Source organism: Anoplopoma fimbria, chromosome 15 (assembly GCF_027596085.1).
Source record: "Anoplopoma fimbria isolate UVic2021 breed Golden Eagle Sablefish chromosome 15, Afim_UVic_2022, whole genome shotgun sequence".
Lineage (NCBI taxonomy): Eukaryota > Metazoa > Chordata > Actinopteri > Perciformes > Anoplopomatidae > Anoplopoma > Anoplopoma fimbria.
Window position 1 is genome coordinate 8,328,859 of NC_072463.1, and position 13,705 is coordinate 8,342,563.

General features: G+C 41.7%; 2 protein-coding genes across 4 annotated transcripts; one reads left to right on the forward strand and one right to left on the reverse strand.

Annotated features, from left to right (window-relative positions):
• Nucleotides 1-876: 876 nt before the first annotated feature.
• Nucleotides 877-7,353, forward strand: LOC129103521 (tumor necrosis factor ligand superfamily member 10-like). Of its 3 annotated transcripts, none has more exons than XM_054614024.1 (6): nucleotides 877-1,341; nucleotides 2,298-2,438; nucleotides 3,129-3,174; nucleotides 3,277-3,393; nucleotides 4,570-4,802; nucleotides 5,209-7,353. In XM_054614024.1, exons 1-6 carry the CDS (start codon nucleotides 1,228-1,230, stop codon nucleotides 5,416-5,418), a joined length of 861 nt encoding a protein of 286 aa, XP_054469999.1. In that variant the 5' UTR covers nucleotides 877-1,227; the 3' UTR covers nucleotides 5,419-7,353. The 3 variants fall into 3 exon arrangements, with proteins under 3 accessions (XP_054469999.1, XP_054470000.1, XP_054470001.1); XM_054614025.1 differs by lacking the exon at nucleotides 877-1,341 and adding an exon at nucleotides 2,028-2,088; XM_054614026.1 differs by lacking the exon at nucleotides 877-1,341 and adding an exon at nucleotides 2,155-2,177.
• An 18-nt stretch (nucleotides 7,354-7,371) lies between these two features.
• On the reverse strand, nucleotides 7,372-12,130 carry LOC129103522 (E3 ubiquitin-protein ligase MSL2-like). The gene is made up of 3 exons (XM_054614027.1): nucleotides 11,619-12,130; nucleotides 8,994-10,405; nucleotides 7,372-8,504 (listed from the first exon to the last, which is right to left on the reverse strand). Exons 1-3 carry the CDS (start codon nucleotides 11,758-11,760, stop codon nucleotides 8,202-8,204), a joined length of 1,857 nt encoding a protein of 618 aa, XP_054470002.1. The 5' UTR covers nucleotides 11,761-12,130; the 3' UTR covers nucleotides 7,372-8,201.
• Nucleotides 12,131-13,705: the final 1,575 nt, after the last annotated feature.

The window sequence follows — 13,705 nt, forward strand, 5'->3', positions numbered from 1 at the left end:
GATCCCTTCACAATTGCCGGAAAGAGAGGAAAATGCCCTTTTTTCATCTTACTGTTAGGATGCTGATTATCTGCTTTCTGCACTTGAGTGCTTTAGGTCATATGACAACATGACATTGTTTCTTTTTTAGCAACAGCCTCATACACTCAACTCTGTTATAAATGAAAGTGAACGAGTCACGAAAGGCCAAATATTTTCATAAAAACACAAAAATGTTTAGCACTGATTGTTTCCAGAGACTCCACGCTCACCCTAAATGCCTCATTCAACCAAGATGGTTGATGCTGCCTTCGGCTCCACATTTGGACTGGAAGTCGTAAAAACAATTTGCACTGCATTGAAGTCCTTCTGGCGGGAAGTAATCTAATATAATAATATAAATGAACCCAGCTACAAATTGTGGCAGATGTTTGGATTGAAGTTGAACAAGGATACTTTCAACCACAGAAAGGAGTAAACAATGTCAAACACTGTAAAACTGCTGCCCTAGACAAGCATCTGCTGCACATAACTAGACCCAACAGGACTTTACAAGCCATTAGAACATGTTCTGTCCTACACATGACAGAACACAAATCTTCTTCTATCTCAAAATTAGTTTTAATAAGTCACATCAGTCACATCTATTATTTTGGATTTAATAGCTTTGATTATTCTTATAAGCCTGTAAATTAAAATATTACGTATAATATAATAGCCTATATTTAATATAATGATATAATGAACTTTAAACCTCAACATTTAAGCAAACATGAACCAAATGTCTTTTTAAAGTGTTCAGAAACACATATTACACATAATAGATCCTAACTGTGGATGTTGTCAATGGTATGTGTATCATGAAAAACAATCTGAGTAACGTGTTTTTAATTATTTAATGAATCATTCAAAAAGGTCCACATTATTATAATTATCTCTGTCTGGGTTGTTAATTAGCTCTCAATTCAAAGTTTCCCCATTTCCAACAACACTTGAAGGCATCATGAAGTTGCAATGTGCAAGAGTAAGCGCCCAGCTCATTTCTCTCCATTAACAGTGACATCTTGAGGCTGTTCATCCTCCCTCTCCCTCCTCCCCTCCCCCTTTCCCTCCCTCCCCCTCTCCCTCTCCTCTCTCTCTCTCCGTGCAGGGCAGACATGCAGCAGAGCTTGATCTGACTTGTCCTCCCTGCTGGAAGTGTCTCTCGCTCCTCGGAACTTCTCTGGGTTCCCGTCCTCACGCAGCGGTATGGCCGTGTCTCTCTCTCTCCAGAGTCTGGGGCTCATCGTGCTCGCAGCGATCCTCCTGCAGACCATCGCGGTGGCCGTCAGCTTTGTGTACTTCAACAAGGTCCTGAGCACGGTAAGATATAGGAGTTTGTCTTAGAGATAATAATAATAATAATAATAGCATCAAACTGAATGCCATCTATCTAAAAGGAGAAAGGGGATATTTAACAAAGTTAACTTTACTGACAACAGAGAGCCTTATAGTGATTTAGCATTACTGTTACAGGAATGCCATGCAAGTGACACAATTGATAAACAAGACATTTAAGATATAAACTAGGTTATTGCAATGAACTCACTATCCAGTACCCCCCAAAACAGTTGAAAAGTAGGCCTAGTAAAATCTTATCGGAAATGTATGCCATCAAGTGGTCGTTATCAATATAAATAATCTGCTACTTGCAGTTCCTCAGAGGTTGAACAATGCTGGATTTGGTTTACAAATAAATAAACATACCAGTAATGCTAGAATATCTGCCACTTTTTTTTTTTAAAGCTGGACAATGAGAGAGGTGAAAGTTTGGAGAGCAGATAACATAAAACAATGGCAGGAAATGGTCCAGTTAGGACTCTGTGGTTGTGACACCCAAAGGCAACATATTTCAGATTTGACACTTTGAAAAGTGGAGAAAAAAAGCTGACTGATCAGATGCTGAGCTGTGATTGGCTGAGTCACAGTAAAACGCCCACGTGAACTCACACACACTTGTAACCACTTATGAGTTAATTGCATGCACTAATTGGCATCCACCTGTACCACTGCTATGTATTTTGCATTATAACTAAGGGACTAAATTACTCTGTCAACGATCAATAGCATGTATTCAAAATATATTCAAAATCTTTGTAGTTTGTGATTGCTTACCTTTGCATGTGTGGTACTATACAAACAAATAGTCAATTAACAATGTAACTGATTGTTTAAGACATTTTTATTTGCTGTTTTGGAGTCTCAAATGTAAGCTATAGAAATTACGAAAATAATAATAATAAATTGCATTGTTTGTCTTTCCTCTAATATGTTGACAGATGCAGGAGAGTTTCTCCCGCAGCAGCGTGTCCTGTCTGATAAACGTAAATCTGCGCTCTGAGGTTGAAGATTCAGAGGAGGAAAAGAAGAGCGATCCCTGCTGGCAAGTTACGCAACAGCTCCACTACCACATAGAGAAGGTTTTTGATTTTGATTTATCATTTGTTCTAATGTATCTTCAATTTCTGTTCCCTGATTGCAAAATTCAATGTGCAGTGTGTAGTATTTGGTGGCATGAACTATCTAGAGTCAGTGTTGGGTTTGTTGGTTTCGAGCCACCATAGAAACATGGTGGCCGTCCGAAGGGGACCTGCTCCCTATCTAGATATAAAGGGCTTCTACATTACATGCAGTTACTCAAAATTATTCTAAATCTCTTCTAAATGACACAACCAGACTAAGTACATGGCCACCCACCCAGAGCCTGGTTCTCATCGAGGTTTGTTCCCATTAAAGGGGATATCTCATTGCCGACATTGCTCTTGAGGGGAATGTTCAATCTCCGTAAATCAACAGTCTTGACCTGCACTTTATCAAAAGTGTCATGAGATAACTTCTGTTGTGATTTGGCGCTATATAAATAAAACTGACTGGACTCACCCACAGGGGAATACTGCTATTACAGGTCAACAGATGATGTATTTGTTGACCCAGGGGAAGAACTACATGATTAATGGGGCTAACAAAGCCCCTGGTGAATTACTGAATATTTATGATCTAAAGAGACCTAAAAAAGGCAAAATAACTAAAGAGGTCCAGATACTTGAACTTGTCACCCATTCACTCTCTGTTTCTTTTTCTTTCTGTCTCTCTGGGTGTTTTTCTTTCAGACGATGTCTGACAGATTCCAGAAAGAGATATCCACGGCTATGAGAAGTGAGAACAATGCCTCCATTGACTATCAGTTCGAGAAACGTATTACTTTTTTCTCCAATAAAAATGGCTTGTTTGTGTTTCTATCTGCCTGTGGTTTCACAGATAAGATGACAGGAGTGCTGCCTTTCCTGAACCCTGGGGACCGAGGGGTCCCTCTTCCTAAAGTTGCTGCCCATGTGACGGGCGTCGTCTCGTCCGCAGAGCCTCCAACGGCGGATGGTGAGGATCCTTTAATGTAGCGCAGGAGTAAAACATCCAGTGCGTGCACCGAGCAGAGTCCTGGAAAGCATAACTGACATCTTGATCACAGGACTTGGTTTTTATGTGACGCATATTCACAATGCTCACACGCCTGTGAGTACTGTTCTGTTTTACCCAAAACCTTTTCCGAGGCCAAGAGGTGAGGAATGTGCTTCGAGGCTTCTCAGGTTCAGTAACGTCTTCATGTTTGTCAGGACATGCAGATGTGCAGCTGCTTTATCCTTCTCACAATGTCTTTGTGACAAGTCACTGTCTCAATTTCTCTTCATCCAGATGTTAAACAAACACGCAGTATCTTCAGAAATGATTAGTCCTTACCAAATACAATTAGGTGGCCTTCATTGCTGTTTGTCACATTGTTACACTTTTTTAATACGACTACTGGGGGACGCCACAGTCAATTTCTTTTCAATTTGATCCGCTTTGGCTTCATAGAAAGGTCTGGTAATGTTCTATATTATTCATTATTGTAAATAAATCCCATAAAATGACCAAAACCAGCAATGAACTAATCCTACTACTTATTGGAGCGCCAAATCTATTTTATTCCGCAGTTGAATTTAATGTAATGTCCTCACCAGATGCACAATTTACTCTTTTTTTAGTTTGCTAAAATATTGAGTACCCTGCTGTTTTAAAGACTTATTTTGCCTTTCTTTTCTTTTTTTTTCTTTTTTATATTTAAACAAAGGCATATATTGATGACGCATTTTTTAGAGGTTTATGTCTGTAATGGGCACACAAATTAGCATAATTAAAGGCAAACTAACACATTGTTGGATTTGGTATTATTCATGGCATTTGTAGACAAAAAAGAAAAATAGATATTAATAAATATATATTCCTGAATGTCATAAAACCAGAGGGATGGTCAACCTTCTATCTTTACACGTATACACATCCACCAGGATGTCATCTGTTCTTGCCTTCCTCTTAACATCTGGCTTTGGTCAATTAACTTTCAAAAGCCTGCGGTCTGTGAGCACATCTGTAAGCGTTATTTGCACACTGAGACTTTCTTTAACATTTGTTTCTTATTTGAATATCAGAGACTGGTTATACTCAGTAACACCCTTTGCATCATAGTGAATGGCTTTAATTGAGGTGTAAGTGGGTGTTTACTTGCTGTTGCAGGCCAGCGGAGCAGCAGGGGGTACCTGGGGGAGCGAATCAGAGAGTGGGAGGGCCAGAGAGGTCTGTCCTTCCTGCAGAACATGGAGCTGAGGGGAGGAGAGCTGCTGGTGCCCCGAGCGGGTCTCTACTACATCTACGGCCAGACCTACTTCAGACTGCCCTCCACGGGGGAGACGGATGGGGAGGCAAAGGGGGAAGAAGAAGCACAGCTTGTCCAGTACATCTACAAGAAGGTTAGGCTTTGTGCACGCTATCGTTAGATTAAAAATGAAAAACAAGCTCCGAGCAATAATACAGAGTCTGTGTTGACTGAAAATGACACCAGCAGGAAGGAAACATCACTCGCTACTTGTAGGAAAGGGCAACACAAAACAAAATATCACTCCAAAATAGAAATAGGCTATTTATAATTATATAATGTCAGTTTGGATAAAGTGAAGCTACGTTTATTTATTGTTGGTAATGATTTGACAAGTCAACTTTCAGACTTAAAATGTCAGAGGGAACTTGAATGCACCAGAAGCAATAAAATGAAGCTATACATTGCAGATAGTATCGAAAGATTTGCTGATTATGAATTAATTCTATATGTCAATATAATGACGGAAGGTTTATGTAGTTCTTGTTTTCGGCCGACAGATGAGTTCCTACACGGTGCCCATCCTGCTGATGAAATCTTCACGGAGTGCCTGCTGGCCTCGGGGTCCGGAGCCCGGTCTCTTCTCCCTGCATCAGGCCGGTACTGCCTTTCTGCAGCCCGCTGACCGCCTCTTCATCACCGTCAGCAATGCCAGCGCCATGGAGATGGACGGGAGGGCGAGCTACTTCGGGGCCTTCCTTGTGGGCTAAAGGGAGAAAAACCTTCCGGGTAGAAATGTCCGGAACTGGGATGACTTGAAATAGACATCAACAGAAGTGACTCAGATGTTTTCTCGATACTTTGAGCAGCTGTCTGGTACAAGATTGGAGAAGAAGAATGGATTCTGAAGAGTGCAAAGGACTTCTTCTTTAGTCTCGGTACTTCTTCGGATCAAACGGAGCTGCAGTGGCAGACTCACAACCACGAAATGGAAAGGAAGAAAAGCCATCCGCTGTGTATTTACTCCAGCTGACACAGGATTTCAATTCTGTTTTTTAAGGCTGGGTAAACAGAAAGCAGTGTACGACAGAGCAAACTTGGATTACATGGTGCATTCAGAGTACTGTGCATTTGCTCAAGTACAATAGAGACAGATTAAATGTTGCACTGTCATGTGTGAATGACTTATATTGAGAACAGATTGAGTTGTCATACCTAGGAAATGACAGTGCTGTTGGACACGTGACACTTCTTTTATGAAAAAATAAGTATGAAAAAATGCCGTGAGACAAGATTTTAAATGTTCAGTATTATAAGAGAAGCTTCCTTTTGGCTTAAAGTTCTTTTGAATTTCTTCTTTGTGCAATGTCTTGAAAGAATGTGTGCCGTGACATAGATCATGATGTCCTGCGGCCTCAGACAGAAGCAGACTTAGTATGAATGGACTGAGTATTAAATGTTATGACACATTTACACTTCTGTATCGAATGGATACCAATACAGATAGTCTATTCCTTCTAATTTAGATATATATTTTATTATTTTACATATTTAATGACAAAACTGTCTACTTTTCCTAGGTCTTAATATGTTTGACTTTAGTATATTGTGTGGTAATGGAGGTGATCTAAAATGACAAAACTGATTTTTTTTTTTTAGGTCTTTAAAGCTCTTCATTGAAAGGGAAATGAGCATTTAAAGTAAAATACTCAGTTATCAGGGCAAATCATTTTTCAAAACGTTTTGTGTGGTGCAGTGTTTGCACAAAAAAAGACACAAAACTGAAAAAGTAAAAAACTATCATTTAATTCATGTTGTATTACATGTTTCCATATTATGGCAGTGAATGTTTCAGCAATAATAAGAGTCACTCCTCAAACAAGAGTTTTTTGTTTTTACATAAAAAAAAAAAACAATACCCAAAACTAATCAGGGTTCAAGTAATGCCCAAAAGAAATACATCTTGAAACAGACACGCACGCACGCAGGAAGATAGATCATATTTGCTGATCATACTGTAATCCACCTGCTACTTCCTGGTCTATGAGTTGAGAACCAAGGTGTTTTGTTTGGTCAGCCTGAGTCCTCCCACTCTCTCCTTCAGTCTCTTTTTTTGGTCACCGTGACTGGACTGACAAACATGTTGTAGTTACAGCTGAGACAGTAAACACAAACACAGACAATACACAGCCTCTCGAGTTATAGGAGGGCTTCAAGGTGCTTCAACTAAAACACAGATAAAGACAGTGGTACCAAATTTCAAACACTTGGTATCAAAAAATAGTCTCTGAGTTGGTCTCTAATCAGTCGGGTCACTACAACTGTGTGTGTGTGTGTGTGTGTGTGTGGGGGGAGATAAATGCACACGCAGAGGATATTTTGTCTTGTTAATGACAATCTATGGCTTCGGTTTATCTAAACACACACAGTCACGTACGATCCCATAATCAAACCGTAATATTGTGTAATATTTCAGAAGACAGTCAGTTATAGTCTATATAAATGTCAATACTGTAAACAACTGCGTGTGTGCACGAGAGCTGGGAGGCTCCTTGTTGGTGCTCCTATTGCTATGGTAACCAAGAATGGTTTTAGTTGTGATTTGGCCAATCAGACTAAGTGCTTACAACCCACCATCCGCCTCCCCACTGAATTTCAGTAAATCTCAGCAGGCGCATAAACACACACACATACACACACACACGTACACAAACAACACACACACACACACACACACACACAAACATACACACACTCTCTTACATGCACAGAAACTGTGGAGCCAGCCAAGTGCTTTGACATTATCTCGCTGCCTGTACAATGCCTGCATCAGTCAAGTTCATTAAGACAAATTCATTATCAGTCTAACAGTACTTTGATTGAGTGAGTTAATGAGATAGAAAAGGCATAGAGTCTTGTGTGGGACATAACTTCTCCATAGATTAGTCACAAGATTCATTCACAATTAAGGTGTGAACACATACAGGGTTAAGGATTAGTAAGGGCCGTCCTGATACCGATTATGCACTTCTTAAATACACACGGAGTAATACTCAAACATGGAAAATGCTGTGACAGGTGACGAGATTTGATGATGCGGTTTTTTTTGTTATCATTATGCACCAAAAATCACACATGCGCACACTGAAATCTATAATGGTGCGCAGACACTAACAAAAAAAACAAAAAAAAACTGATTTGGGTTCCTATTGCCTCTAATAGTATGTCTGTGGTTTATGAACGAAAAAAAAAAAGCACCTCTGGAGTACAGAACAGCCTTGGAACTGAGTATAAGTGTTTAACTACAGACAGGCAACAATACACACCGGCACACAGGCACAATACAGGAGGCTTTGGCACACCCATGCTAGTCTTACTACTCAGCATTTTCCAACACAGAAGGAGAGCAGGTTACAGAACAGGACAGACCCATAGCTGCCTTATTGCCTCCCCTCTGGTAGTGGGGAGGTACAGGTTGTCTTGACAGACACAATGATCAGCCGTCACATTCAATCAGCATCGAGCTGTCTGTTTTTTGGGAGTCCCTAGCCTCTCATCCAATCAGCAGCTCCAGGCTGTCCTCATAGTTGGGCTCTTGTGGGGGGCTGGGCGACAGAAATGTTGTGGTTACAGGGGTCCCGGTTGCTGTGGCGACGTTGAGGAGGGTGTTAGCGCGGATGCTGGTGGTTGCCGGGTTGCGGAGTGCAGCCGCCGCGGTGATGCTGGTGAGGTTGATGCCGAGTGTGAGCCGCGTCTGCTCCAAGGCTTTCTCTGGCACGGCGAAGGCCTCTAGCTTCTTCTCCCCGTTGGCCATGTAAGAGTTCTGGCAACCTCGACAGATACAATCCAAGCATGCCTGAGGAATAAGAAAATTGTCAAGGAAAATTAGTCTATTTGAATTCCTTCCATGTCACATATAAGCTGCAGAATTACCGATCTAGCCTCATGGTAATATTTAATACATTTACATTATCAAACCTGGTTTCCAGATCAAATAAATCCCAGGTGTCAGTTTTTGTTTACAGATAAATATTAAGCCCCTCGTTAAGATTTACAACTGCCATTGCTTGCATCAACAAACTGGTAAGTGTTAAAGCAATGAATCGAATTGCCATTAGTTGTTATCTTGGCAACACCTACTCTTCCAGCGGTCCATTTACAATTTTTTTTTAATCATAGCTTTATCAAAAAATGTTTACACTTGCACTTAATAAAACAATCATCTACACCCAATCGCATAAAAATGCTATTAGAGTTCTAAAATGCTGATTAAATAGAAAAATGCATCTTGCGGTTAGTAAAATAAATGAAAATTGACCCAGAAATGTTTTGGTATTACTCTCACCTTTCGGTTTGAATAGCAGGGACAGCGTTGGCCCCTGCATGTCAGTACAGATGGATTCTGGGTGGCCCTGCCACACTTACAGCCCTTCTTCTCCGCAGGCTTCTTATATGGAGGCCTAACAGGCGCTGGGGGCACAAGGCAGCCTGACAACAACCGCTGGTCTTTGACTCCGTCCTTTGACTTGGAGCCTCCACCACTGCGAGCCTTCGCATGGGGCTTCTTAGGGCCCGCATCAACATGCTTTCTGGCAGCTTTATTGTGGTTCGGCGCAGGCCGGCTGAGCTTGGGCGGCACCCCGTTAGGAAGGGACGAGTATGTGTGTGCTGGTACAGTTAAGGAGGGTGTGGGTGGTTGCATGTACAGTGTCTGAGAAGGGTTTGGAGTGTGTAAATGTGCCGAGGGGCCCTGTAGGATGGAGGCGATAGGGAGGGGCTTCACCTTTTCCCTATCACTCTCTGAACGAGAACGTTTTCGTTTAAGGCGGACTGGCGGGGGCTTGGAGGTCGGAGGGGGATCGAAGGAAGATGCGTGTATGTGAGCACCATGACTTGCCACCGTGTTAGTCCTGTCAGTTTGAATATGCGTGTAGTTGTGAGTCGAGTCTAGCTGTATGTACATTGGAGTGTGTGCTCTGTCCGTAGTTATGTGTGGGTGCGTGTGCATGCGCTCTGGCTGTGTATGAGGAGAATCTTGACCAGGTTGAAGGGGATCCAAAGTCTGTAACACCTCCTCCACACTGAGAAGCAACACCTCCCCCTCCTCCAGCTCCCTGCTGCCAGATTCCCCATCCCTGAGTGAGCACACAGTGCCTGGCGTTGGGGCTAAAGGTCCAGTGGTCAGACTCAGTTCCAGACCACCACAACCAGTACTTGACACAGACAGGCCTGCCTGTGGCTGCTCCTCTACCAGCTCACATACTTCCAGCTCAGGAGAAGAAGGATCCAGGTCCTCCAGCATTTCTCCATTGCATTCCTGTGGTCCATTGGAACGAGGAGGGTCCGAGGAGGAGCTCTGGGGTACAGCTGACAGCTCTGCAGGAGCAGGTGGTGCCTCTGTGGGGGTAAGGTACTTAAGGGCAGATGGATTCACATTTTCCTGTGCTAGGCTTGGGTCTTCCGTCTCTATCTCCTCTTCATGTGACATTAGCACCTCCTCTAGCAGGGCCAGAACCTCTGGAGACCCTCCCACATGGCTGCTGATCGACTGCAGCAGCGGCGAATGAGTTACATAGAGACAGAGCTTCCTGTAGCATTGCACCAGCAAAGAGAGCTGTTTGTTCTCCTGGAAGCAGGAATAATCCTTACAGCGGCTGCATGGCGGCCTTATCTGCATCTTCTGGCCTTTACAGCCCAAGCAAACAAAATGCTGACACTCTGCGTGTGTTGGGGAAACGGGATCCTGGAGCAGCTTACCTGAGACAAAAACAAGAGTGAGCTGTTAATCCATGTGTTTATCCCCTTTGCACTTATAGGCAGCAACTATGGCACTATCAAAAAGTAATTTAAAGTAATTTTCCATTAACCGTCAGAAGGCTATCCTTCAAATAGCTTGTTTAGTGTGACCAGCAGTTCAAAGGAGTTGCAGAATATTTTCGGTTGATCAATGAAATAGTTTCAGTATCGACTGATGCATTTCAAGCAGATCAGGGAAATCAATAACTTTAAAACCAATATCGTGACCACTGACTAATCTGGGATTTTAATTGTTTCTATAACGTTAAATGCAGGCGTTTCTTTTTTCTGAACTTATCTGTCTATTTAGTTAAATAAACAAAGAAGGCTCATAACCTGTGTAATCACTATGTTCACATCAATGATTTTCACTGCTCACATCACTCAACCTATACTTCTGGTTAAATATTGCACAAATTATAATGCCAAAAAACAACATCCCTTTTCAATCAATATTGCCCATTTCTCAATGCAAGCTGTCCCAAAATTGATATTCAACTACCTAAGCGAGGTGAGTAAATAAAACACAGATAGGAAACACATGGCTCTGCAGCAGCAGACAACAACAGAGGAGTCATCTGTCTTGTCAAGAGGACAGATGACTGGGGCTCAGCCTCGGTTGCTAAGGGGACCACGGAGAGCACGACAAAAAATCGTGTCAACTGCTGCGAGCACACGCACGCCCAACAACACATCAGTCAATATGCATAGTGAGGTTATGAAACACTAATCACTTTTAGGGAAAATAATGATGCTAATGGTGCAGTGAGGTGACACAAAACAACATTAGAGGGAGTTAAATGCATTGATATTATACATTGATATGTGTAGGATGCTTACCACAGACAAACCACATCAGAGGGAGTTAAATGCATTGATATTATACATTGATATGTGTAGGATGCTTACCACAGACAAACCACATCAGAGGGAGTTAAATGCATTGATATTATACATTGATATGTGTAGGATGCTTACCACAGACAAACCACATTAGAGGGAGTTATATATACATTGATATGTGTAGGATGCTTACCACAGACAAACCACATTAGAGGGAGTTAAATGCATTGATATTATACATTGATATGTGTAGGATGCTTACCACAGACAAACCACATTAGAGGGAGTTAAATGCATTGATATTATACATTGATATGTGTAGGATGCTTACCACAGACTAGGCATGCCACGGACTGTCTGAAGAAGGGCAGCAGCTTGTACATCTCTGTGAAGGTGTGAGGCTGCCGCGGGTCACACTGCAGCACGGCCCGGCTGGCGGACACGTACAGAGCGGTAGCATTGACGGGGTTCATAGCAGTGTGCTCCGCAGACTCGGGGAAAACACGGGCCCGGGGAGAAAAAATAAAATAAAAAAATAAATCCAGCCACTCACTGCGACGGAGCTGCAGACAGCCAAGCCTCAGAGCGGAGAGAGGAGATACGAGGAGGCCTGGTGGAGCAACAATCAGCCACTCCAGTGTGTCAGTGCAGGCACGTGAACATAGAAGAGACACAATAACAGACAAGGGACATGCTCTCGATAAACGCGCACAACGTTAGCTAGCTCTGCAGGCGGCTAACGTTAGCTACAGTTAGCATAGTTGTTTCTATTCACCAGCGAGAGCTTTCAGGTTATAATGTAAGTTCCTTTTAATAAGGACCAATCAGACCCTTGGGTATAACTACTCACATTCTCCCCACCCCACCCCACCCCCCAAACAGCGAGTCAAATGATCAGAACCACCCATGATCAGAAGGTTAGCATTGTGCAGCTAGCGTTAGCTCACGACATCAGCCGGATGATTTAAACGAGAGGTGGTCAATGTTAGCCATAGAGCCCGTTCACTATCCACCGCTGTGTGCCTGTTGATGTCTAACTGAACGAAAAGCTGCTCCGAGGACCACACATTTGTTCTGTTAGCAATTAGCTAACGTTTCCCAGGCGCGCACTTGATGTAAACAAAGCTAACCAGTTTGCGTTAGCATGGCTAGCCGAATTAGCTAGCGAACATTAAACCGTATCGTAACCCCCACCCCACCCGCAGGTCCGCCTTATGCCTCCCGCGTGGGAGGAAATGCAAGCTGTGACTCGAGAGCCTACGATTCTGATACGTTGTACTATAATACTTGGCAAGCAGCGACCGAAACATAGCTAACTAGCCGCTTTGCAAATGTATCAATCATTCGATTTTCCACTTTTCCTCGCATCAAGCTCTCTCGACAGGCATGATCATCGCGCGAGAGTTCACCTAGTTACCCTGGTTACCGTCGGTCTACGCGGCTCTCACCACAGCGCCTCGTTCACACCATAACCTGCCCACAACAAAAATACATTTATATAAAATACATTTTTTTTTTTAAAAGAAGAAGTAATAAAATGTGTCTCATTAAACAAGTAAAAATGAAATATAAAGTTATTTTAATAACAAAAATTGTACTGCTGAATCACCAGTTGACAGGACCATTGACAGTGTGATACTATTATTGAGAAAATATACATTTAACAGGCTTACATTAATGTTTAATGGTAAAAAAAATATGTTATATTATATACAGTACCAGTCAAAAGTTTGGACACACCTTCTCATTCAATGGTTTTTCTTTATTTATTTTTTTCTACATTGTAGATTAATATTGAAGACATCCAAACTATGAAGGATCACATATGGAATTATGTGGTAAACAAACAAATGCTCAACAAACCAGAATATGTTTTATATTTCAGATTCTTCAAAGTAGTTGAATGAGAAGGTGTGTCCAAACTTTTGACTGGTACTGTATATATGGTATTTCCACCAGTCTGTTGTTCACTGAATTGTCTCTCACAGTTCTGTCCATTTATTGACATAGAATTGATTGGAAAATTAAAAGTTGTTAAAACAACAAACCTCTTTTCCTACCTCTGAACAACAGAGTTTCAATTTAGGTTGGTTTCAATGCAGAATGAATTCGATTCAATCAAAAATACATCATATTACATATATTAACATTGGCAAATATATTTATTTCAGTGAAATTAAGTTGATGCATTTGTTCCTGTGGACACCAATGATCCTTGAGACATTGAATTGTTTCCCAGAAAGAAATGCTGTTATTTATCCCATCATTTAAATGATTTATTTATTTCATTTTTTAAGTTATGGTGAATTATATATTTTTTCTCAGAGGTTACAATTTCTGTTCTACTTAAAAAAAAATCACTTATATAAAGATATATCTGTTTAACTCATAAGTACATAGGCTTATCTGCAGGGAACA